Below are 26699 nucleotides of genomic sequence, written 5' to 3'. Positions count from 1 at the left end.
AGGTTAAGTGATTATGCCATGAACACAACATTGTCATCTCATAGGAGATAGACGTCTTGACAAGATGTATTCTATCAGAAAGAGGAACCTTAAAAAGATACTTTATCAGCTACAATTTGAAGAAGTCCAAATAACTACTGTTTATTGAAATTTGATTTACAATTTTAAGTTTTTTCTTTTGAGTTAAAGTATTTACAATAGAAAGGTTTAATTTTAAAAATGTTTTGCTGAAGAAATGATGACCCCAAATACTGAATCTATAGCAATGACCACCACCAGAATATGGAGCTATTTAACACTTTGATAAAGTGTTTGCTCTGCATTTGTGTATTTACTATTGTAATGGATATTTTTTGTCCATCTAGGAACAACGTAATGTAAATATAAGACGGGCACTCGTCCTCCGTTCTCTTCCTGTGTACCTGCGTGAAGATGCCTTCAAGTTCTTCAGGACCTGTAATGTAAGTGTACTGGCCTCACTATCAATCCCTTTGCTTAGCTATTCAATCAGCTTGAACTGAAGTACTAAACATATATACATATTGAAGCTTAAACATATGACATCACTCAAAGAACTCCAGGGGGGTATTCCAGAAAGCAGGTTAAGTGAAAACTCAGAGTGAACTCTGAGATGAGGGAAACAGAGTTATCCATTCCAGAGGGAAACCCTAACCCAGGACCAGCTGCTCTGCCTCTGTTGCAAGTGGTGGAGGTGAGCACCACTTCATGTTCATCTACTCAGGAGGATGTTAGGACACAGATGTGTGTTAACCCTTGTGCATTCAAAAAAAAAGTTACACTTAGGTCCATAATGGACAAAAATGTCCATGTCAAAAAACTGTCATAGAAATATGATTTATTAATATTTTTTTCCACTTTCACTGATGTCATTTTTTTAACCAGCATCTGTTCTTTCCATAGATACCAAACATTCATTAATTTTAAGAACTTTAACCCTTTAAATGCTGGTTTGTTTACATAATGCCATAGGTGTTTTTTTATGAAAAAATTAAAAATAGTAGTTTATTTTCATAAACTAAATGCAAAGCAGAATTTTTTTTCTTTGCTAATTAGATTCTTGGGTGGGTCAATGAAGAACAACAACATTAATTTTGAGGCATTTATATTTTTTATGTAGTGTCAGATTTTTTAAAAAAACTAACACTTAGGTCCATAATGGACAAAAATGTCCATGCCAAAAAACTGTAATATAAATATTATATATTAATATTTTTTTTCCACTTTTACTGACTCTTTTTTTTTTTTTTTTTTTATCAGCATCTCTTCTATTCATAATTACCAAACATTAATTAATTTTCAGAATTTTAATGCTTTAAAATCATTATAATTATTATTTCTTTACATAATGCCGCTGTTCTTTTCAATAAAAATATAATAAATAATAAATATAATAATAGAATTGTAGCCATCTTTGCTCCAGAAATAAAACAAATACAAGATCACTTTGAACAAAATCAAGATTTATTGTTCAAAACCCAAGATCACAGAGAACAGAAACCACAGGTATTTGAACAGGAATATGAATAGAGATGATGAACTGAGTGAGAGGGAATTCACTCACAGCAGGAGGTGCAGTATGTCAGTGTATGGACTTTGCAGATGTGCTTGCCACACTTCTTGCAGATGGAGGCAACTTTTTTCTTTTTGTCAGTGCAGAACTTGCATAACTTTCTCTTGCGGGTGTTTGGGTTTTCCTGCTGTTGATCCTCCACCATGGTAGAGGCAGAAGGTTGGCGGGGGATCCGCTGTCTTCGCGATATTTGTGGCATTACCAACATCTTCCCCAGTTCCTCGAGAAACAGCCCGCCGTCTGAATGTTTTGCCCTGGTTCCAGGAGGGGTCCACTGCCGTCCACAGTACAAACGAGTTGAAGGTTGAGACATCAACAAGGTTGTAGAAGAGAACCACTGGCCACCGACATGTTCTTCTCCTACAGCTGTAGGTGCCAACAACCTGCAAAAGGAAAAAAGAAATAAATTAAATTTTCCTCTCTTAATGAATAATCAAAACATTATGCAGTAAGAATAAATGTGTGTGGAACTGATGATAATGGCACATACCTTGTCCAGGTTGTCGACACCTCCTTTGCAGCGGTTGTAGTCTATGATGATCACTGGCTTCTTTTTTTCTGTGTCACTCACAGCTGGCTCTCGATGCTTGGTGCTAAGGAGCAGCACATTCTTCCCACGTTTGGGTACATAGGAAACCGCTGTGTGTGTCTTTGTGAAAGCAAAGAGGGAGGACAATAGTGCTCTTTGCCTTGTATCCAGCAGCTGTGGGGGAAGCTCTGGCTTGTTCTTCCGAATTGTACCAACTAGGGCCATCTTCCTCTTTAGAAGTTCTTCAGCCAGTGCATAAGAAGTGAAAAAGTTGTCGCAGGTTACAGTGTTTCCCTGGAGCCCCTCCGTCATGTCCAGGACAACCCTTTTTCCCTGGTTCACCTCCGCAGGACTTCCAGGAGACTTCCCTGTGTATATTTGCATTTTCCATGCATAGGATGTTTTGACGTCACAAGTGACCCAAACCTTTATGCCATACTTGGCTGGCTTGCTAGGGATGTACTGGCGAAATCCACATCGGCCTCTGAAAGGGACCAGCTGCTCATCCACACAGACATCCTGGCCTGGGTTGAACAGCATAGGAAGGCGATCTGTCCACTTCTCCCAGATAGTCCGAAATGCAGCCAGCTTGTCGACCCTGTGACGTGCAGGTCGTGTCAGCTTGTCATCAAACCTCAGGGTGGAGCTCAGGAGCCTGAATTTACGGTGGGACATGGTGGCTCGGAAAATGGCCCTACCACTTTCCACATCCCACAGGCTGCGTGTTGATTCATTTCTGGACCTGTATACTCCAGCCAGAATTAGCAGCCCGATGTATGCCTGGATGTCAGTGGAATCATAATCAGTCCAGTTTTTCACAGAACGCCTCCCTTGTAAAATGGTATTTTCCAGAAGCAGCTGAATGATGTCTTCAGTGATGAAGAGGTCAAAGCAGGACTGGACAGTTGTGATGCGAGCAATGGCATAGCATGTGGGACCCGGTGTCATACCCTTGGCAGGACAGTAGCGCAGCGTCTCAGCATGAGTGGAAGACCAAACAATCTGGCCATTTTTTGAATTCCACTGAGAATGTGCTGTATCCTCCATGTGCTCACTCTCAGTGCTTTCATCAGAAGAACAAGAGCTATCAGAGGGGTCAGACTCCAGCTCAAACTCAACGTCATCCTCTGAGCTCAACTCTTCATCCTCTGAGCTCAACTCTTCATCCTCAGCTTCAGTGGGCAACACTAGCTTCAGAGCTTCCTCTGCTGAGTAGCTTCTCTTCATCTTGAAAACGATGAAATGATCAACCCCCAAGCACCACATATTTATAGGTTTGTAAGTGAGAACACCTGTGTGAACTCAAACTTTGTATAAAATCTACCAGACTAAACAATCAGCATTTTGTTGTGGTGAAAACTAAAACAATGTGTTTAGGGGCTTCTGAACTTCTACTTCAAATTCAAGCGTACCTTTTATCTCCGTACAAAAACAATAACAAGTGAAAAAGTGCAATCAAGGGTTAAGATGCGTGTTTGGGTGAAAAAGAAAAACCTCAAAGCTCATTAACCTTCTTTGACCTTTTTCATAGTTTTCACATGGCCCTATCACCCTGCCAAGGGTGTGACTCATACATGGAGTCGGATTTTTGATTGCCAGTACAATATAATTTATTTCAAACTAATTACACACATTAAATTTTCAGTAAACACATGCAAACTACACTCTGACATCCTTACCAATATACCCACACAATTATAGCTGCATTATTTTTTCCAATTGACTCTATAATAGACTATAATATGCATAAGTAGAAAATACAAATAAAGCAAGTATTTTTTATATGCCAAATTTGAAAATATGGCACAATCTAGTAAAAAATGGTAAAAATGTAAAATTTGAAGCGTTGCCAATAGAATGAATGCCTATTTGCAAATATTGTATCATTTTATAGTCAAATGGCCCTGGGTTAAAAAATTGCGGTTTTAATGGGTTTCAATGTGGACATTTTTGTCCTTAAGGTCCTGAGTGTGAGTATTTTTTGTATGGAGGGTAAAATTGATTTTTTTTGAAGGAAATGAGGGTAAAATATTAAAATTCCAATAAAAATAATCACCTGAGCCAAAATTCATGTATTTGGCACTAACAAAGGCACACTTATAACAAAAAACAAAACTGAAATGGACAAAAATGTCTATAAGGATGCACAAGGGTTAAACAGCATCTGTTGGTGGTAAAAGCTACAAGTTAAATTATCCACTGAATAAACTTTTACTTTAATATGTGAAATAAAAACGAAGTGAGGAGCCATTGTGAGACAGCTGATTTGAATGAAATAAAATAGCCTTAAATAAAACATTGAACAACATTCAACCACTTCCTCAAAGGCTAATATAAAATAAAGTGATGTTAAATTCAAAATATATAGTCGAGCGCATCTAAAACTCTGTCAGTGATTTTTATTATGGCCGCAGTCAGAAAATGTCACAGTACCGGAGATCCATTGATGATGGCTTTTTACTAGTCGTCAGGCACGAGCTCAACTCTGAGTTAACATACTCCGAGTCGACTTGCCTAACTCAGATCAGCTGTTCTGGAACTGAAAACTCAGTTTCACTTCAAAGGGTAAGTTAACTCAAGAGTTCAGGGTTAGGCTCAGTTTGTTGAACGTCCTTTCTGGAATATCCCCCAGGACCTGTTTTACTTGAGTTGTTATTCTGCAAACTGATGTGTAGAAATTACATAAATGAAAAGGTAAGTGTAAATCATTCCACTAAACAAAAAGTATGCTAACAGATAGGTGTGAAACTAACATAAGATATAAGCATATGTAAAGAAAATAGTTTAAACATGTAGCTTAGTTGCAGTCTAAGTGCAAAGTGACAGTAATGTCTAGACATCATTACCATGATTTGTATCCTTGAGGAGCTGAACTCATTCATGTATTATTTGTGTTTTATAGTCAGCAGATTGCCCAGACCTCACTGACACTCCAGTGGCTCTCCTGACAGTCGTCATGGATGACACTATTGATGCGGCCCTCTTCAGCCCTGAGAGCATCTGTATTGTCGTGGAGGATGAAATACTTGTGAGTGGTCCCACGACTCTGGCTGACTCATTTCTCCTGCTCTTTGGGTACATCTATGCACTAGACCTACAGTACCCAAAGAATCTTGAACTTACATTCACATTTATCCAAAAAGTTGTGATGTGTCTTGAGGACAACAAACCACTGAAAGGGCGTCTACTGACGCTGAAGAATGATTTGTTTAATGAGTGAATCACTCAGGATGGATTATTTGAGTTGAGTATTGAGAAAGTCCCCCCCCTTTTTACAAATGTAATAATTTGCCTGTTCTACCTCAGATTTAAGATCTGACACTGTTTGCCTGTTCTACCTCAGATGTAAGATCTGACACTGTTTGCCGCCTCTGCCTCAAATGTAAGATCTGACACTGTTTGCCTGTTCTACCTCAAATGTAAGATCTGACACTTTTTGCCTCTTCTGCCTCAGATTTAAGATCTGACACTGTTTGCCTCTTGTACCTCAGATTTAATACATTGATTGCCTATACCTTGATGCACTAACTTGATGTTGCCAGTTGAAGTACAACCAGTATTTTTGTTTGAATGTTTTATTAACACATATTGTACTTTAAAAAACATTTTGTTTTTATGGGGTCATTTTCTTTTTGTTTTAATTTCACAAGCACTTTGATTTGACTGCTGCTCCTTTGATTCATGCCTTTTAAAAAGCGCATTGTATTAAATAAAACAAGTTGTTCAATTGCGACTGTAGTGTCACTTTCATGGTTTCTAACATTATTAGCTGATTGTGTAGTGGGCCGACATCAGTATTTCAGTTTAGAATTAATTTTGAGTGCATGTCCCACATTAAGAGTTAAAATTTATTGAAAATTGAGTGTATTTCCCAAATTATATGAGTTGGAAAATATTGAACATTTTGAGTGTATTTCCCACATTATATGAGTTGAAAAATAGTAAAAAATTTGAGTGTATTTCCCACATTATTTGAGTTGAAAAATAGTGAAAAATTTGAGTGTATTTCCCACATTATATGAGTTGAAAAATAGTGAAAAATTTGAGTGTATTTCCCACATTATATGAGTTGAAAAATAGTGAAAATTTTTAGTGAATTACTCCCTAATTATAAGTTGAGAAATATCAATATTTATAAGATAACATTGAGATAATTTAAGGCAACTGGAAATGTAATTTTTATTTTATGTAAACCTAAAACATTTAAAAACATCACTTAAATGTTTTTGTGTAATCTGTTACAAAATATTTTTTGAGTTCTGTGAACTTATTCGGGTTTACAGTGTAGTTATGTGCGTTTGAACGTGTATGTGTGCAGACGCTTAGTCTTTCTTTACAAAGTGACATCACTAAATTACTTGTCTTTCAATCCAGAATTATAGATACATATTAAAATTACAAATTAACTGATGATGTGGTTTCTCCATGGATCTTCATGTGTATCTTCAGGTGACTTCAGAAACACTTTCCACACTGATCACATGTGCGGCTTCTCTCTGCTGTGCATCCTCTCATGTCTTTTCAGATGTGATGAACAACTGAATCTCTTGTCACAGTAAGAACACTTGTGAGGTTTTTCTCCAGTGTGGATCCTCTCGTGTGTATTCAGAGATGTTGACTGACTGAATCTCTTGTCACAGTGTGAACACTTGTAAGGTTTTTCTCCAGTGTGGATCCTCTCGTGTGTATTCAGATATGATGACCGACTAAATCTCTTGTCACAGTGTGAACACTTGTAAGTTTTTTCTCCAGTGTGAATTCTCTGGTGCAGTTTTAAACAGTTTGCTGTAATAAAAGTCTTCTCACACTCAAAGCACATGTACTCTCTCACACCAGTGTGTATTTTCTCATGTTTATGTAAACTACACAGCTGTGAAAATCTCTTTCCACACACAGAACATGAATGTGGCTTCTCCTTCGTATGAACTCTCAGGTGTCTCTTTAGGTCTGATGCCCTGAGAAATGTTTTGCCACACTGATCACATGTGAACGGCTTCTCTCCAGTGTGGATCCTCATGTGACTCTTAAGGAGTGATGAATGACTGAAACTCTTTCCACACTGATCACATGTGAATGGTTTCTCTCCAGTGTGAACTTTCATGTGACGATCAAGATGACTTTTGTATATGAAACTCTTTCCACACTGAGTGCAGGTTGTAGATTTCTCGGCTCTTCTTTTCTTTATAAATGTCTTTTTTGTCTTTGAGCGACTCAAATGTTTTTTTCCAGGTTTGACATGATGTTCCTTCTCCAATTCACTCAGTTCTTCACTCTCCTCCTTCACTTCCATCAGGTCTGAAATGAAAGAAGAAAAAACTTTAATTTAATTTAATTTGTTTTAGTAGCCTAGGCTAATTAGTTTACCAAATTACATAATGTTTTTGAAAACTATTATACTGAGCAGCTGCTCCCTATATTTATGATGAGCAATCAAATGAAACTAGTAGCTATGAATACCATGCCATCAGTTGTCTTCTTATGAATGACTTGCTTGTAATTGAGTCAGTGTTGCTGATGCAAAGTAGGCCCTTCGTTACCAAACACCAAGTAACTAAATTAAGATACAATTATCAAGATACAGCAGCCCCTTTAAATCGTGCGCTCTCTACGGTCAAGTGTATGTGGGGTAAAGCAGAGCTGTTTATCATACTAGATTTGTGCGTTCGCTCAGCAGCTGCTATGAAGCACTTGTTGCACACTGCAGTAAACTAGATCAATATTAGTCATGGTAAATATGGTACTCGCTGTAAATCAAGAAAACTAGATTTAAACAAGAACCTATATAACATGATTAGTTTTCTGTCAATGAATGAATCCAAACAGTTCCTCATTGATATGTCATTGATAGGCGACGCACGGACACAGCCTGTGTCACGGTTAAAATTGCTTATTTCTCTGGATTTAAACATTCTTGGAAACATTGTGGATAATGTAAGTGTCAACAGAAGTCAATAACACATATAACATTGTTCTAGTGGCTTTTAGATATTTTAATCCAAAAATCCTATTGTACATACTGTGCCTTTAACTTATTGCATATGTCAGATTTATTGCATGACCCAGGCAGAGAAAAGCTATCAAACAAATTGATGGAAGGTTTGCAAAGAAATTTCATGATCCCTTGTAAAAGTATTTTTTAGTATTTTTAAAATACAAGAATACAGTAGTTTATTGTGATACATGGTGTGACTGCTGTATTTTGTAGTTTATTTTGATACACTTAAAATTCAGGTATTTGGTATTTTATTTTAAAATACTTTCTGATGTATTTTTTGCTAAAAATAAAAAAATTTGGTAATGTTGCAAAAAATGTGAACCAGATGTAAAATACATTTAAAATAAAAGCATTAAAATAATATTTAGTTTGACCAATATGAAAGTTTCTCAAAGCTTCATTACTGACTGGGAAAAAAAAAAAAAATTGTACCCATAGTTGAACTATTTTTCATAGTTTGACTGTGTATCTAAATGTGCAGAAGTGCTTGAATCTTTCTAACATGAATGTTGTTTAGCATCATGAATGAATGAAGAATAAACACCAACCTCTTTGTTCTTCAGTATCTTCAGTGTGTTTCATTCTGCAGGGTTCTGGATCACTCATGTTCTCACTGTCCTCTTTAATAAACTCAGTCTTTGCAGATTTCAGCTCTTCCTGATGATCTGATGCTCCTCTGATGGGAATATTCCAGCATTTATTGATGAACTGCTGTGGGAGGAGCTTCACTGATGATGTGACTGATGTGGGAGGAGCTTCACTGATGATGTGTGTGATGTGGGAGGAGCCGATCTGCCAAAATCAAAAATATATCATTAACTGAGTTTGTTTTTATACTAATTGAATTATGTCTATCTGTTCTATTGTAAAGTAACTGATGCTAATTCACAAATTCATTTTATTGTTTACCCAAACATTATTCTGTTTCTTTATGTAAATATAGTCAGATATCTAAAATTTTGAAAATAAAATAATATAAATTCTTTCAAATGTAAATAAGGAAAACAGATGAAACATAAAGACAGACATAAATGTATATATTTGTAGTCATCAAATCCTCTCAGTCTGTTGACAGCAATGAAATGAGCTTTAAGTGTCAATTTACAGCAGATCTGAAGACATCAGCATAATAAATGAGGTGAAAACAGTAACTATTGACATGAAATAAAGAGTGTTTTCAGCAGTTTCTCTGTTAATATTGATGATCCTCAGACTATCAACACTCATTTAACAAGCCATTCAGATCATCTCACTTTATTCTGAGTGTTTGCTGTTAGAAACTGATTATTTGAGTCAGGATATATGAGAAAAGACTATAAAACTGCTCTATTGAAAGACAATACTGTTATTTCTCACAATATGACATTAATAACACAAACACTAATGACACTCATCTTCATCAACTACTGCTAAATAACTCTGAATTAACTATAACTATGAAACATGGTTTGATTTTATAACAACATTGATTGTAATAAAGTAATTAGATCTTTAACATGGAACAGTTTTTATGTGCAGAAACTGAAAACTCTCCCCGTCTCAGACTTTCATTTATATGCTCATTTATCTAAAACTATTATAAACGTTTTGCTTTTAATTTTAGTATGATGTTGTTATTACACAGTGTGATATATAGAATTACATGTTTTATTTATAATGATGTAATTTAAAAGAAGAGAATTGTGTGGTCTGTTCAAATGAAATGTGTGTTAATTTAACATTGTGTTGGTATCTCCTGCTTTCACACTCCATCACTGTGAGAAAAGAAGAAACTACATGCTCTACAGATGAGCCTGATATGAAACACCAAAAACAATCCTGAGGAGTTTAAATGTGTGATGATGAACAAAGCTCATATTAATCTCCAGATAATACTACATAAATATTACAAAACATATACAAATGTCATATATATTGTCAGTCGGTGTGTGTTTTTATCATTCAGCTTTAACCCTGTGATTATTCAGGTAGGGTCAGGATAGTCAGATCTGCCTCAATCATAAAGTTCTGTATTATGACAACAACTCTACTTTATTTTTAAAGGTTTTATGATTATTGCTCTTCTGATCTAATTTCACTACTGCAATCATTGTACTTATTAGAAAATCAAACTTTCAATTCATATCTATCATATTGCTGTAGTTATTCATCTTTAGTGGCTGATGATGGTGAGTGTCCTTATGTTTGTTTTTGTGTTATTAATGTCATATTGTGAGAAATATCAGTATTGTCTTTCAATAGAGCAGTTTTATAGTCTTTTCTCATATATCCTGACTCAAATAATCAGTTTCTAACAGCAAACACTCAGAATAAAGTGAGATGATCTGAATGGCTTGTTAAATGAGTGTTGATAGTCTGAGGATCATCAATATTAACAGAGAAACTGCTGAAAACACTCTTTATTTCATGTCAATAGTTACTGTTTTCACCTCATTTATTATGCTGATGTCTTCAGATCTGCTGTAAATTGACACTTAAAGCTCATTTCATTGCTGTCAACAGACTGAGGGGATTTGATGACTACAAATATCTACATTTATTTCTGTTTTTCTTACAGTTCTTTACTACTTTTCTAGATATCTGCCATTATTTTAATGAAGAAACAGAATAAAGTTAGAATTAGAAACAAAACGGTTCTGAATTAACATCAGTTGCTTTACAATAGACGGATATAAATGATTAATGCAATTAGTTTAAGGGTCAAATACAAAAGGGGTTATTATAGCAAAAGAAAGAAAAAAAAGAAAGGCAAGGCAAGGCAATTTTATTTGTATAGCACATTTCATACACAATGGTAATCCAAAGTGCTTTACATGAAGAAGAATAATAAAAATAGAACATAAGGAATAGAAATAACAGTAAAAAAGAGAATTTTGCTATCTGGATGGATGAGCTACGAAGTCTTAGGGAGTTTTTGTTGTTGTTGTTGTTGTTGTTGTTGTCTGTCAGAGTGGATCTAAACGGATCTATCCATCAGAGCAGATCTGAATGGATCTTCCTCACACGACAGGACTGCTACCTGTTAAGGCACTTCAAACTGATAAACAAAGTTTCAATCTCCCCTTTTGCCAAGACACCTCAAACTGCACCACACAGCCCTAATCCCCCCTTCCGGAGATATCTTATCTATGCAACGCAGTTCAAATTTCCCCTTTGGAAATTTCCCCCTTTGGAAAGTGTCCTGACTGTAATCCAGAGATATCTTAACCATGCACCACAGCTCAAATTTCCCCATGGTTTGTCCCCTTATTCAAATTTACCAAATTTTAACCTAATCACAAATGCTTTTTTCATAATTCTCCCAGCTCTTTCAACCAGACAGCAATATTTAAAATGCATTAAAAGTCAGAAATAACAAGACGATACATAAAAGATATAAAATACATTAAAAATGAAATAAAAACAGGAAAAGGAATTAAAAGAATAAAAAGATAATACATATCAAATAAAATGCAAACAGTTCGGACATAGCACAGTGCTCAATCAGCAAATGCATAGATAAAAAGATGTGTTTTGAGTCTGGATTTGAATGTGGCTACTGTTGGAGCACATCTGATCTCTTCTGGAAGCTGGTTCAGCTGCGGCTGGCGTAACAGCTAAAAGCAGACTTGCCTTGCTTTGAGTGAACCCTTGGTATTTCTAAATGACTTGATCCTGATGATCTGAGTGATCTGTTAGGTTTATATTCTATGAGCATATCTGCAATGTATTGAGGTCCCAGGCCATTGAGTGATTTATAAACAAGTAACAATACTTTAAAATCAACTGTAAATACAACTGGAAGCCAGTGCAAGGACCTGAGGGCTGGTGTGATGTGTTCATGTTTTCTGGTTCTGCTCAGAATCCTGGCAGCAGCGTTCTGTACGAGCTGCAGCTGTCTTATGGTCTTTTTGGGAAGACCAGTGAGGAGCCCATTACAATAATCCACCCTGCTGGTGATGAAAGCATGAACAAGTTTCTCTAAGTCTTGACTGGAGACAAAGCATCTAATTCTTGCAATATTTTTGAGATGATAATATGCTGATTTTGTTACTGTCTTTACATGGCTACTGAAACTCAGGTCTGACTCCAAAATCACACCAAGATTCCTGACTTGATTTTCAGCTGTTTGACCCCTTGAGTGAAGGTACGTGTTCACTTTGAGAACTTCATCTTTGTTTCCAAATGCAATGACTTCAGTTTTGTCTTTGTTTAACTGAAGGAAGTTTAGACACATCCAATTTTTAATTTCATCAATGCATTGGCACAGGGAGTCAATGGGGCAGTAGTCGTTAGGTGATAGGGCAAGGTAAATCTGGGTGTCATCTGCATAGCTGTGATATGCAATTTGGTTCTTTCTCATTACTTGGCTCAGTGGCAGCATATATAGGTTGAACAGGAGGGGTGCGAGTATTGAACCTTGAGGGACTCTGCATGTCATGGATGTCCACTCAGATGTATGGTCACCGATACTCACATAATAACCTCTCCCTTCTAAGTATGACCTGAACCATTTAAGGACCATCCTAGAAAGCCCAACCCAGTTTTCCAGCCTGTCAAGAAGTATGTTGTGATCGACAGTGTCAAATGCAGCACTGAGATCGAGAAGGACCAGCACTGATAATTTACCTGTATCTGTGTTTAGGCGAATATCATTTACTATCTTTATAAGTGCTGTCTCTGTGATGCGGTCGGAAACCAGATTGAAAGTTGTCAAAATATCCATTCAAGCTTAAGAACTTGTTCTGCTGATTGAAAACAACTTTTTCAATGATCTTGCCTATGAAAGGAAGATTTGAGATTAGTCTGTAGTTGCTCAATATGGTGTTATCCAGATTGCTCTTTTTCAGGAGGGGCTTAACAACTGCAGTTTTCAGGGATTTTGGAAAAGTCCCAGAGAGAAGTGAGGCATTTACCACTTCTAGGAGATCTGCTTCTAAACAGTTAAACGCGCTTTTGAAAAAAGATGTGGGAAGTGTGTCAAGGGCGCAGGTTGATGTTTTAAGGTGCTGTACTGTTTCTTCCAAAATTTTACCATCAATTGCTTCGAAAACAGACATAATAGCTACTTTCTGAGGTTGTGATCTGATCTGTTTTACCCCAGTGCAGCTCAAGGATGTGCTGATCGCCTTTCTGATATTATTAATTTTCTCAGAGAAGAAGGAAGCAAACTCACAGCATTTGCTGTCTGAGAGCATTTCACTGGGATCTGACTTGGGGGGGGGGGGGGGGGTTGTTAGTCTCTCTACAGTAGCAAAAAGAGTGCGGGTGTTGTTTAAGTTTCTGTTTATTATATTTGAGAAGAAGGTCTGTCTAGCTTTGCCTAGTTCCACATTGAAAACATGAAGGTAATCTTTATAGATGTTATAGTGGATTTCGAGTTTTGTCTTTCGCCACATGCGCTCAGCTTTTCTGCATTGTCTTTTCATATTTTGCACTGCTGTTGAGTTTCTCCACAGTGCTTTTTGTCTGCCACTCTTCTTCCTGACTTTCACAGGAGCAATGTTATCAATAACATTCTATACTTTTGAGTTAAAAGAATCAAGGAGAAAATCAACAGAGTATGCAGATATGCTTGGTGTTAAAGATATAGCCTTCATAAACAGTGCACTAGTATTCTCATTTAAGCATCGCTTTTTGACCGAGATAGATCTAGCTTCAACAGTCGGAGAGATCAATATATCAAAGAAAATACAGAAATGATCAGATAGCGCTACATCCTTAATGACAATGGATGAAATGTTTAGACCCTTACTGAATAATTAAATCTAGAGTGTGTCCACGATTGTGTGTAGGTCCATGTACATGTTGAGTCAGATCAAAAGTATTCAGATACAGTTAGGATTTCTTTTGCCATATTGGATTCTGCATTTTCTATGTGGATGTTAAAGTCCCCAGTAATAGCAAAACAGTCAAACTCTGAGGAAATTGCTGATAACAGTTCTTTAAAGTCCCCCACAAAGGCTGGAGAGTATTTTGGAGGCCTGTAGATAACTATAAGTAGAATGCGAGGAGCACCTTTTAACACAATACCCAAATATTTGAAAGACAAGTAATCACCAAATGACACTTGCTTGCATTGATAGACATCTTTAAATAGAGCAGCAACACCTCCACCTCTCCTAACAGCTCTGCAGACACTCATGAAAGTAAAGTTAGGAGGGGCTGTTTCATTCAGGATTGTTGAACTGCAACTGTCTTCAAGCCATGTTTCATTTAGAAGCATAAAAATCTAGTTTGTTTGTGGTTATTAAGTCATTGACTAGAAGTGATTTATTTTTAAGTGAGCGGATGTTTAAAAGTGCTAACTTAACAGTCTTACTTTCTGTCTCTACAGTAATCTTAGTTTGACGTGTAATAGGTAGCAGATTAAATGGCTTTGCCAAATGGTTTGAGAAGGCCTTAGGCTTTCTATCACGTAATAAAACAAAAATACAGAAAGCAACAGGCACACTGAGTTCCCGCTTGTTCTGTAATCATTTGATAAAGTCACTGTTATCATAGCGGGGACACATCACTGAGAGCTGTTATCGGTTGTTTTTGGTTAATAGCAAAATAAAAATCTGTTATAGCATTTCTATGACTTTCCAAAAGAGGAAAAAAAATATGGACAGATTGATTACAGAAGAGAGAAAGATGTCAAATTCACCGTCACTTTGTTTTCACTGGAGGCAGTTCTAATAAAATCCTAAAGCATTTTTAGCAGATTTAAACACACAATCTCTCACTCGCTTGTTCCTCTCTGTGGTTCATGACGTCAGATCTGCATCTCTCAGCTGTCAGTCAGAGGAAATGCAGTGTGAACTGAGGTTGTGTGTCAGAGCACTAGATATCAGCTATTTAAACATCAACGTTTATTTAAATTTCCTGTCTTTTCTGTTTACTTAAATAAGGAGCAGACTGATTTAAACTCTTACCAACCTCAATTCAAATGCATTCAGTTCTATTCTTACCTCTTCTGTCTAGGACCCTTTCTAGTGAACAGGTGAAGATTGCAGATAGGAGATGGTGTGTGTGGTCCCTGTGAGGTCAAGGTGGAAGGCATGTTTCTTTCTGTTGCCGGACAAGCAGGAACTTGGCCTGTGAGGTTTAAGTCTACCGCGATTAAATAGCGAACAGATTTCTTCATCGTTAGAAGCGTATTGAGTCCGGTTTCCAGTATTTTGGCCCGTACTCACATTCGCCAGCGTGTTTATTAATTCATTATTACTTAAAATTGTTGCTACTAGATTTTGTTCAGACTCGCTCATAATTCAACATCTGAACAATCACAAATGAAAAACACAAGATGGTGCTTTGATGATGTCAGTTGTCAGTTTTCATTGAATATAAGTTTCATTCCATATATTCAGACTTTCATTCAATATATTCAGATTCCCATATATTCCATATATTCACATCATAAATTATATAGAGAGAATTATTTAACAGAAGTCACCTACATCGAACGGCCAGTTTGGACTACATCCCTCTACTTCCTTCTTTAATGACGTCACTAAAACAGTTTTTTGACTAACCTCCGCCCACAGGAATACACAAGAGTTGCGTTTGTAGAGTGTGTTTGTCGCCATGTTGTCAAAACGCTGTTATTTTCATCCCGCAGTCCAATCACCGGGTCTGATTCCGGCTCAAATTGATAGGGTAAAATTAAAGACATGTTTACAATAACACTGAGCGCGTGCATCTCCACGTTATGGTAAGAGGCGTGACCTTTCCGGGCAAGGAGGCGCTAAGCTGCTGTCGAATCACAACACAGGAACCGCTGGCACAATCAGAACTCGTTACGTATTTCTGAAGGAGGGACTTCATAGAACAAGGAAGTCATCAGCCCGTTTTTATGACAGTGGAAACAGCGGTATACAGATAAGTAAATTATGTGAAAAATACTGTTTTTTTACACGCGAAACATGAACACATGTTATATTGCACACTATAAACACAATCAAAGCTTCAAAAAACCACGAAAAACGGGACCTTTAAAGATAAAATAAACAGCTGTCCAATAATAGGCCAATTAATTATGCATGTGTGTTTGTAAAGTACTATTTAGGTATTTATTGAAATATATTTAAAGGGGTGGTTAAATGCTATTTCACTTTTTTAACTTTAGTTAGTGTGTAATGTTGCTGCTTGAGCATTAACAGTATCTGCAAAGTTACAGCGCTGAAAGTTCAATGCAAATGGAGATATTGTCTTTTAAAGTTATGGAGGTTTAATGCCTACAAAAACGACCGGTTTGGACTACAACGGGTTGGTGACATCATAAACCCTACAAAACACACCACCGGGAAAACGCAACAAAGTGGGCGAGGCCATGTCGCACAGCATCTGCATAACTGTTACTTCTCCAAAAGATGTCTATGGAGTGGTATCATACAACCAGGAAGTCAAACGAGCCGTTCATATGACAGTGGAAACAGAGGTGTAGAATAAAGGTTACTTCTGTTAGCATTAAGACATGTTAAACTGCGCCCCAAAAACACAATCAAGCCTGGAAAAAAACCACTGAACCACCCCTTTAATTTTCATCAGCAGTTCAAGAAATGATTGCAATGATAAATTTGGATATAACAAAGTGTATTATGTTTCTAGTGCAGTATATTGGGTCAAATACTCTTCTCACAGATCCATCTATAAGCATTATCACATAAAGCATAATGCCACCATGTGTAATAACTTAGAGCACAGTACTGTCTTATACATCCATTTGGCTCTCCATATACACAGGACCTGAAAATACAGATCAGAGTTAGAAACGATACTGACTGTGAGAATCATTAGATAATAATCAGATCGGTGATTTCTCACTCAGAGTTTGGTGCGCTGCCATCAACCCATTTCCATCTGCCCTCCACTTTATTCAGGCCAATCCAGACTTGTACATAACCAGAAATCCTGTTCACAAACTCCTAAAAATATTAAACAACCGTACATTTAATATCATAAATTGACAACAGACACATGACCAATACTCACACTCACTTGTTCCATTGTGTTGTTGATGATGATCAGGTCTGCTCCTCTGTCTCTACAGTATCTTCTGCTCTCATTCCAGCTCTTCATCTCAGAGGAAATGAAGTAAAGACTGGACTGATAGTAAATCCATCCATCTACAGTATAAACACAACCAGCTCTTTATTTCAGTCTTCTCTAAACTACAAGTGTCTATTTACAACAATGTCTGGTTGACAAAATTAAAACTCATTTAGTAAGTGAGATAGTTGATGTGGAATAACAGTGGAATCAACTTCTGATGTGATCGAACCAAGTTTGAATCCACCTTTTCTGCTCCCATTAGTCTCCCTATTCTGACTGCACACAGTATCAACTTGAAGAGGTGTTTTTAAATGAAATAAAGTCCCTAACGTTTATTTAACAAACCCTATTTGGAGCAGCTATTTGAAATTACTATTTAATGCATTTCACACTTAGTGCAAATATCCAACAAGCTGTTGTATGATCACATGTAGCAGTTTTCCAAATTAGATCAGTCAGGTTGTTCATTTGGGTTTATAACTTGACACATCTTTGAGGTTAAATTATATTTCTTTTAAATTAGGTCACTTAACCCCAACACAACAGCACCTTTACATGCAGCTATATGGCAAATTTACATATTACACTTTAAATGTTTTTAGATTAGGGTTTGTTGAAGCTTTTCATGTGCTCCATAATATGTGTACCAGAATTACACTTGCTTATGAATACTAACCAGATCACATTCCTTCAATAAAATGACCAGAGAAACTCACCCATTTTACCAAGACTCCTCTGAAGATCGCTTTTCTCCTGTTTTAGCTGGTCTTTCTCATCAGTGAGGTTGTCATTCTTGGATATGAGCCGCTGTCTCTCTCGAGTGAACATGACACACAGCACTATGACTGCGGTCAGCAGAAGAACACACAGGAGCATCAAACTCACTGCAGCTGCTCTGGAGCTTCTGATCTTCACACCTTCAGCTCCTGAAGATCAACAAACACCCTGTTATACTCTTCATTCACTTCACGCAGTAACTGAAATCGTGAAAACTAAATGCTTCTATCTTTTAGTCATTATTGATCCCATTTTTGCTGTTATGTTGTGTGATGAAATGTGTATCAATACCTGTGAGTTCAGATGACTGGATTCTCATTGTGTTACAGTCCGTGGTCTCTTTTTCAAACTTACCGCTTGCAACATTATAATTTTCATAGATGTTTTCAGTTGCTATTCCCATCTTCTCTGTACATTTCCCAAGTTTTTCTATATTTCCATTTACACTTTTGGAGAGTTTCGGTATTGTCACGATGTCGACTCTCCTGCGTTGTGTTCCTCATCTGTGTGTGTGGCCAGTATTCGTGTATTCAGAAAGGAACTGTTTTTGAGGAAAGTCTCAAATATTATGCATAAAGGAACTTTACAACTCACAGAAAATATTTGTTTCAACAGTGTGCATTGTGTTCATTTAAATGAGGTTCAAATGTATGTATTACCACACAATCACTCAGTATCTGTAGGAAGTCTTCAGGGGCTTGTTCATTTTCAATGTGGCTGGTGTTAGGAAACATTTTGAAATGTTCAGGTTGTTATTGTTACATTAAAAGTCCATACAGCAGATCTGGTTATGTTTGATGGTTTTGTCAGTGGAAAAAATGTATGCTCTTTAATACTGTGAAAATGATTCAATAATTTTAAAAGGACAGATCTTTTGGGCCAAATCTGTTACTACTAGTACTATGTCTTTTGGCATCCCTAGCACAGTTAGCTATCCATCATCTTCAAAAGAGTGCATTTACATATATCATTGCACAGCTAGCCGTGGATTATCCCATTTATACCATGGTCATTAGCAGTTTTATAGTCTTTTCTCATATATCCTGACTCAAATAATCAGTTTCTAACAGCAAACACTCAGAATAAAGTGAGATGATCTGAATGTCTTGTTGAATGAGTGTTGATAGTCTGAGGATCATCAATATTAACAGAGAAACTGCTGAAAACACTCTTTATTTCATATCAATAGTTCCTGTTTTCACCTCATTTATTATGCTGATGTCTTCAGATCTGCTGTAAATTGACACTTAAAGCTCATTTCATTGCTGTCAACAGACTGAGGGGATTTGATGTCTACAAATAAGTGTGTTTATTTCTATTTTTCTTACAGTTATTTACAGCTTTTCTAGATATCTGCCATTATTTTAATGAAGAAACAGAATAAAGTTAGAATTAGAAACAAAACGGTTCTGAATTAACATCAGTTGCTTTACAATAGACGGATATAAATGATTAATGCAATTAGTTTAAGGGTCAAATACAAAAGGGGTTATTATAGCAAAAGAAAGAAAAAAAAGAAAGGCAAGGCAAGGCAATTTTATTTGTATAGCACGTTTCATACACAATGGTAATCCAAAGTGCTTTACATAAAGAAGAAGAATAAAAATAGAACATAAGGAATAGAAATAACAGTAAAAAAGAGAATTTTGCTATCTGGATGGAAGAGCTAGGAAGTCATAGGGAGTTTTTTGTTGTTGTTGTTGTTGTTGTTGTCTGTCAGAGTGGATCTAAACGGATCTATCCATCGGAGCAGATCTGAATGGATCTTCCTCACACGACAGGACTGCTACCTGTTAAGGCACTTCAAACTGATAAACACAGTTTCAATCTCCCCTTTTGCCAAGACACCTCAAACTGCACCACACAGCCCTAATCCCCCTTCATGAGATATCTTATCTATGCAATGCAGTTCAAATTTCCCCCTTTGGAAAGTGTCCTGACTGTAATCCAGAGATATCTTAACCATGCACCACAGCTCAAATTTCCCCATGGTTTGTCCCCTATTCAAATTTACCAAATTTGAACCTAATCACAAATGCTTTTTTCCTAATTCTCCCAGCTCTTTCAACAAGACAGCAATATTTAAAATGCATTAAAAGTCAGAAATAACAAGACGATACATAAAAGATATAAAATACATTAAAAATGAAATAAAAACAGGAAAAGGAATTAAAAGAATAAAAAGATAATACATATAAAATAAAATGCAAACAGTTCAGACATAGCACAGTGCTCAATCAGCAAATGCATAGGTAAAAAGATGTGTTTTGAGTCTGGATTTGAATGTGGCTACTGTTGGAGCACATCTGATCTCTTCTGGAAGCTGGTTCCAGCTGCGGCTGGCGTAACAGCTAAAAGCAGACTCTCCTTTCTTTGAGTGAACCCTTGGTATTTCTAAATGACTTGATCCTGATGATCTGAGTGATCTGTTATGTTTATATTCTATGAGCATATCTGCAATGTATTGAGGTCCTAGACCATTGAGTGATTTATAAACAAGTAACAATACTTTAAAATCAATTCTAAATGCAACTGGAAGCCAGTGCAAGGACCTGAGGACTGGTGTGATGTGTTCATGTTTTCTGGTTCTGCTCAGAATCCTGGCAGCAGCGTTCTGTACGAGCTGCAGCTGTCTTATGGTCTTTTTGGGAAGACCAGTGAGGAGCCCATTACAATAATCCACCCTGCTGGTGATGAAAGCATGAACAAGTTTCTCTAAGTCTTGACTGGAGACAAAGCATCTAATTCTTGCAATATTTTTGAGATGATAATATACTGATTTAGTTACTGTCTTTACATGGCTATTGAAACTCAGGTCTGACTCCAAAATCACATCAAGATTCCTGACTTGATTTTTGGTTGTTTGACCCCTAGAGTGAAGGTACATGTTCACTTTGAGAACTTCGTCTTTGTTTCCAAACGCAATGATTTCAGTTTTGTCTTTGTTTAACTGAAGGAAGTTTAGGCACATCCAATTTTTAATTTCATCAATGCATTGGCACAGGGAGTCAATGGGTCTGTAGTCGTTAGGTGATAGGGCTAGGTAAATCTGGGTGTCATCTGCATAGCTGTGATATGCAATTTGGTTCTTTCTCATTATTTGGCTCAGTGGCAGCATATATAGGTTGAACAGGAGGGGTGCGAGTATTGAACCTTGAGGGACTCCGCATGTCATGGATGTCCACTCAGACTTATGGTCACCGATACTCACATAATAACCTCTCCCTTCTAAGTATGACCTGAACCATTTAAGGACCATCCCAGAAAGCCCAACCCAGTTTTCCAGCCTGTCAAGAAGAATGTTGTGATCGACAGTGTCAAACGCAGCACTGAGGTTGGGTAGAACCAGCACTGATAATTTACCTGAATCTGTGTTTAGGCGAATATCATTTATTATCTTTATAAGTGCTGTCTCTGTGCTGTGATGTGGTCGGAAACCAGATTGAAGGTTGTCAAAGTATCCATTCAAGCTTAAGAACTTGTTCAGCTGATTGAAAACAACTTTTTCAATGATCTTGCCTATGAAAGGAAGATTTGAGATTGGTCTGTAGTTGCTCAATATGGTGTTATCCAGATTGCTCTTTTTCAGGAGGGGCTTAACAACTGCAGTTTTCAGGGATTTTGGAAAAGTCCCAGAGAGAAGTGAGGCGTTTACCACTTCTAGGAGATCTGCTTCTAAACAGTTAAACGCGCTTTTGAAAAAAGATGTGGGAAGTGTGTCAAGGGCGCAGGTTGATGTTTTAAGGTGCTGTACTGTTTCTTCCAAAATTTTACCATCAATTGCTTCGAAAACAGACATAATATCTACTTTCTGAGGTTGTAATCTGATCTGTTTTACCCCAGTGCACCTCAAGGATGTGCTGATCGCCTTTCTGATATTATTAATTTTCTCAGAGAAGAAGGAAGCAAACTCACAGCATTTGCTGTCTGAGAGCATTTCACTGGGGATCTGACTTGGGGGTTTGTTAGTCTCTCTACAGTAGCAAAAAGAGTGCGGGTGTTGTTTAAGTTTCTGTTTATAATATTTGAGAAGAAGGTCTGTCTAGCTTTGCCGTGTTCCACACTGAAAGCATGAAGAATATCTTTATAGATGTTATAATGGATTTCAAGTTTTGTCTTTCGCCACATGCGCTCAGCTTTTCTGCATTGTCTTTTCATATTTTGCACTGCTGTTGAGTTTCTCCACGGTGCCTTTTGTCTGCCACTCTTCTTCCTGACTTTCACAGGAGCAATGTTATCAATAACATTCTGTACTTTTGAGTTAAAAGAATCAAGGAGAAAATCAACAGAGTCTGCAGATATGCTTGGTGTTAAAGATATAGCCTTCATAAACAGTACACTAGTATTCTCATTTAAGCATCGCTTTTTGACCGAGACAGATCTAGCTTCAACATTAGGAGAGATCAGTATATCAAAGAAAATACAGAAATGATCAGATAGTGCTACATCCTTAATGACAATGGATGAAATGTTTAGACCCTTACTAATAATTAAATCTAGAGTGTGTCCACGATTGTGTGTAGGTCCATGTACATGCTGAGTCAGATCAAAAGTATTCAATACTGTTAGGATTTCTTTTGCCATATTGGATTCTGCATTTTCTATGTGGATGTTAAAGTCCCCAGTAATAGCAAAACAGTCAAACTCTGAGGAAATTGCTGATAACAGTTCTGTAAAGTCCTCCACAAAGGCTGGAGAGTATTTTGGAGGCCTGTAGATAACTATAAGTAGAATGCCAGGAGCACCTTTTAACACGATACCCAAATATTCAAAAACAAGTAATCACCAAATGACACTTGTTTGCATTGATAGACATCTTTAAATAGAGCAGCAACACCTCCACCTCTCCTAACAGCTCTGCAGACACTCATAAAAGTAAAGTTAGGAGGGGCTGTTTCATTCAGGATTGTTGCACTGCAGCTGTCTTCAAGCCATGTTTCATTTAGAAGCATAAAATCTAGGTTGTTTGTGGTTATTAAATCATTGACTAGAAGTGATTTATTTTTAAGTGAACGGATGTTTAAAAGTGCTAACTTAACAGTCTTACTTTCTGTCTCTACAGTAATCTTAGTTTGACATGTAATAGGCAGCAGATTAAATGGGTTTGCCAAATGGTTTGAGAAGGCCTTAGGCTTTCTATCACGTAATAAAACAGAAATAGAGAAAGCAACAGGCACACTGGGTTCCCGCTTGTTCTGTAAACATTTGATAAAGTCACTGTTATCATAGCGGGGACCCGACACACATCACTGAGAGCTGTTATCGGTTGTTTTTGGTTAATAGCAAAATAAAAATCTGTTATAGCATTTCTATGACTTTCCAAAAGAGGAAAAAAAATATGGACAGATTGATTACAGAAGAGAGAAAGATGTCAAATTCACTGTCACTTAACTGGGATCAGTTCTAATAAAATCCTAAACCATTTTAGCAGATTCAAACACACAATCTCTCACTCGCTTGTTCCTCTCTGTGGTTCATGACGTCAGATCTGCATCTCTCAGCTGTCAGTCAGAGGAAATGCAATGTGAACTGAGGTTGTGTGTCAGAGCACTAGATATCAGCTATTTAAACATCACGTTTATTTAAATTTCCTGTCTTTTCTGTTTACTTAAATAAGGAGCAGACTGCTTGAAACTCTTACCAACCTCAATTCAAATGCATTGAGTTCTCTTCTTACCTCTTCTGTCTAGGACCCTTTCGAGTGAACGGGTGAAGATTGCAGATAGGAGATGCTGTGTGTGGTCCCTGTGAGGTCGAGGTGGAAGGCATGTTTCTTTCTGTTGCCGGACAAACAGGAACTTGGCCTGTGAGGTTTACCGCGTTAAGTCTACCGCGATTAAATAGCGAACGGATTTCTTCATCGTTAGAAGTGTATTGAGTCCGGTTTCCAGTATTTTGGTCCGTACTCGCATTCGCCAACGTGTTTATTAATTCGTTATTACTTAAAATTGTTGCTACTAGATTTCACGCAGACTCGCTCATAGTTCAACATCTGAACAATCACAAATGAAAAACATGAGATGGTGCTTTGATGATGTCAGTTATCAGTTTTCATTGAATATAAGTTTCATTCCATATATTCTGACTTTCATTCCATATATATATATAGAGAGAGAGAGAGGTGGTGGTTCAATGCAATTTCACTTTTTTGACTTTAGTTAGTGTGTAATGTTGCTGCTTGAGCATTAACAGTATCTGCAAAGTTACAGCGCTGAAAGTTCAATGCAAACGGAGATATTGTCTTTTAAAATTATGGCAGTTTAATGCCTACAAAAATGACCGGTTTGGACTACAACGGGTTGGTGACATCATAAACCCTGCAAAACACACCGCCGGGAACACGCAACAAAGTGGGCGAGGCCATGTGGCACAACATCTGCATAACTGTTACTTCTCCAAAAGACATCTATGGAGTGGTATCATATAAACCAGGAAATCAAACGAGCCGTTCATATGACAGTGGAAACAGAGGTGTAGAATAAAGGTAAAATATATTAAAAATACAGCGTTTTAAAAAAAACACGAAGCATTAAGACATGTTAAACTGCGCCCCAAAAACACAATCAAGCCTGGAAAAAAAACACTGAACCACCCCTTTAATTTTCATCAGCAGTTCAAGAAATGATTGCAATGTTAAATTTGGATATAACAAAGTGTGTGATGTTTCTAGTGCAGTATATTGGGTCAAATACTCTTCTCACAGATCCATCTATAAGCATTATCACATAAAGCATAATGCCACCATGTGTAATAACTTAGAGCACAGTACTGTCTTATACATCCATTTGGCTCTCCATATACACAGGACCTGAAAATACAGATCAGAGTTAGAAACGATACTGACTGTGAGAATCATTAGATAATAATCAGATCGGTGATTTCTCACTCAGAGTTTGGTGCGCTGCCATCAACCCATTTCCATCTGCCCTCCACTTTATTCAGGCCAATCCAGACTTGTACATAACCAGAAATCCTGTTCACAAACTCCTAAAAATATTAAACGACAGTACATTTAATATCACAAAGTGACAACAGACACATGACCAATACTCACACTCACTTGTTGCGTTGTGTTGTTGATGATGATCAGGTCTGCTCCTCTGTCTCTACAGTATCTTCTGCTCTCATTCCAGCTCTTCATCTCAGAGGAAATGAAGTAAAGACTGGACTGATAGTAAATCCATCCATCTACAGTATAAACACAATAAGCTCTTTATTTCAGTCTTCTCTAAACTTCAAGTGTCTATTTACAACAATGTCTGGTTGACAAAATTAAAACTCATTTAGTAAGTGAGATAGTTGATGTGGAATAACAGTGGAATCAACTTCTGATGTGATCGAACCAAGTTTGAATCCACATTTTCTGCTCCCATTATTCTCCCTATTCTGACTGCACAAAGTATCAACCTGAAGAGGTGTTTTTAAATGAAATAAAATCCCTAACGTTTATTTACCAAACCCATGTGGTTGGTGAATCGACTATGATGTGTGCAGCTATTTGAAAATACTATTTAATGCATTTCACACTTAGTGCAAATATCCAACAAGCTGTTGTATGATCACATGTAGCAGTTTTCCAAATTAGATCAGTCAGGTTGTTCATTTGGGTTTATAACTTGACACATCTTTGAGGTTAAATTATATTTCTTTTAAATTAGGTCACTTAACCCCAACACAACAGCACCTTTACATGCAGCTACATGGCAAATTTACATTTTACACTTTAAATGTTTTTAGATTAGGGTTTGTAGAAGCTTTTCATGTGCTCCATAATATGTGTACCAGAATTACACTTGCTTATGAATACTAACCAGATCACATTCCTTCTATAAAATGACCAGAGAAACTCACCCATTTTACCAAGACTCCTCTGAAGATCGCTTTTCTCCTGTTTTAGCTGGTCTCTCTCATCAGTGAGGTTGTCATTCTTGGATATGAGCCGCTGTCTCTCTCCAGTGAACATGACACACAGCACTATGACTGCGGTCAGCAGAAGAACACACAGGAGCATCAAACTCACTGCAGCTGCTCTGGAGCTTCTGATCTTCACACCTTCAGCTCCTGGAGATCAACAAACACCCTGTTATACTCTTTATTTACTTCACAGAGTAACTGAAATAATGAAAACTGAGTAAATGCTTGAATCTTTAAGTCATTATTGATCCCATTTTCCCTGTTATGTAAATGTGTATCTCAGTACCTGTGAGTTCAGATGACTGGATTCTCATTGCGTTACAGTCCGTGGTCTCTTTTTCAAATTTACCGCTTGTAGCATGTTTATTTTCATAGATGTTATCAGTTGCTTTTCTCATCATCATTTCCATTTACCCTGTTTCGGTGTTGTCACGATGTCAACTCTCCTGCGTTGTGTTCCTCATCTGTTTGTGTGGCCAGTATTCGTGTATTCAGAAAGGAACTGTTTTTGAGGAAAGTCTCAAATATTATGCATAAAGGAACTTTACAACTCACAGAAAATATTTGTTTCAACAGTGTGCATTGTGTTCATTTAAATGAGGTTCAAATGCATGTATTATCACACAATCACTCAGTGTAGGAAGTTTTCAGGGGCTTGTTCATTTTTCATTTTCAATGTGGCTGGTGTTGGGAAACATTTTGAAATGTTCAGGTTGTTATTGGTACATTAAAAGTCCATACAGCAGATCTGGTTATGTTTGATTTTTTTCTCAGTGAAAAAAAAAAAAGTATGCTCTTTTATACTGTGAAAATTATTCAATGATTTTCAAAAGGACAGATCTTTTGGGCCAAATCTGTTACTACTAGTACTATGTCTT

At 37.0% G+C, this 26699-nt stretch overlaps 2 protein-coding genes and 1 pseudogene across 5 annotated transcripts; all 3 read right to left on the bottom strand.

Moving 5' to 3' along the window:
* Nucleotides 1–1480: 1480 nt before the first annotated feature.
* Nucleotides 1481–3390, bottom strand: LOC125246688 (annotated as a pseudogene).
* A 2827-nt stretch (nt 3391–6217) lies between these two features.
* LOC125278764 (gastrula zinc finger protein XlCGF7.1-like) lies at nt 6218–8730 on the bottom strand. The gene is made up of 3 exons (XM_048208131.1): nt 8664–8730; nt 6686–7415; nt 6218–6224 (listed from the first exon to the last, which is right to left on the bottom strand). The coding sequence occupies exons 1-3, from the start codon at nt 8719–8721 to the stop codon at nt 6218–6220; spliced, it is 795 nt and encodes a 264-aa protein (XP_048064088.1). The 5' UTR covers nt 8722–8730.
* Nucleotides 8731–16240: 7510 nt separating this feature from the next.
* LOC125247952 (CD209 antigen-like protein A) lies at nt 16241–26309 on the bottom strand. Of its 4 annotated transcripts, none has more exons than XM_048159510.1 (5): nt 26108–26309; nt 17856–18056; nt 17077–17204; nt 16903–17003; nt 16241–16824 (listed from the first exon to the last, which is right to left on the bottom strand). In XM_048159510.1, the coding sequence occupies exons 1-5, from the start codon at nt 26229–26231 to the stop codon at nt 16701–16703; spliced, it is 678 nt and encodes a 225-aa protein (XP_048015467.1). In that variant the 5' UTR covers nt 26232–26309; the 3' UTR covers nt 16241–16700. The 4 variants fall into 4 exon arrangements, with proteins under 4 accessions (XP_048015467.1, XP_048015481.1, XP_048015476.1 ...); XM_048159524.1 differs by lacking the exon at nt 26108–26309 and adding an exon at nt 18262–18551 and having other exon boundaries at nt 16243–16824; nt 17847–18056; XM_048159519.1 differs by lacking the exon at nt 26108–26309 and adding an exon at nt 18199–18547 and having other exon boundaries at nt 16244–16824; nt 17847–18056.
* Nucleotides 26310–26699: the final 390 nt, after the last annotated feature.

The sequence above is a fragment of the Megalobrama amblycephala genome, linkage group LG1 (genome assembly GCF_018812025.1).
Source record: "Megalobrama amblycephala isolate DHTTF-2021 linkage group LG1, ASM1881202v1, whole genome shotgun sequence".
NCBI classification, from domain to species: Eukaryota; Metazoa; Chordata; class Actinopteri; order Cypriniformes; family Xenocyprididae; genus Megalobrama; species Megalobrama amblycephala.
Note: the sequence above shows the minus strand (reverse complement) of the source record. Positions and strands in the feature narration are given on the sequence as shown.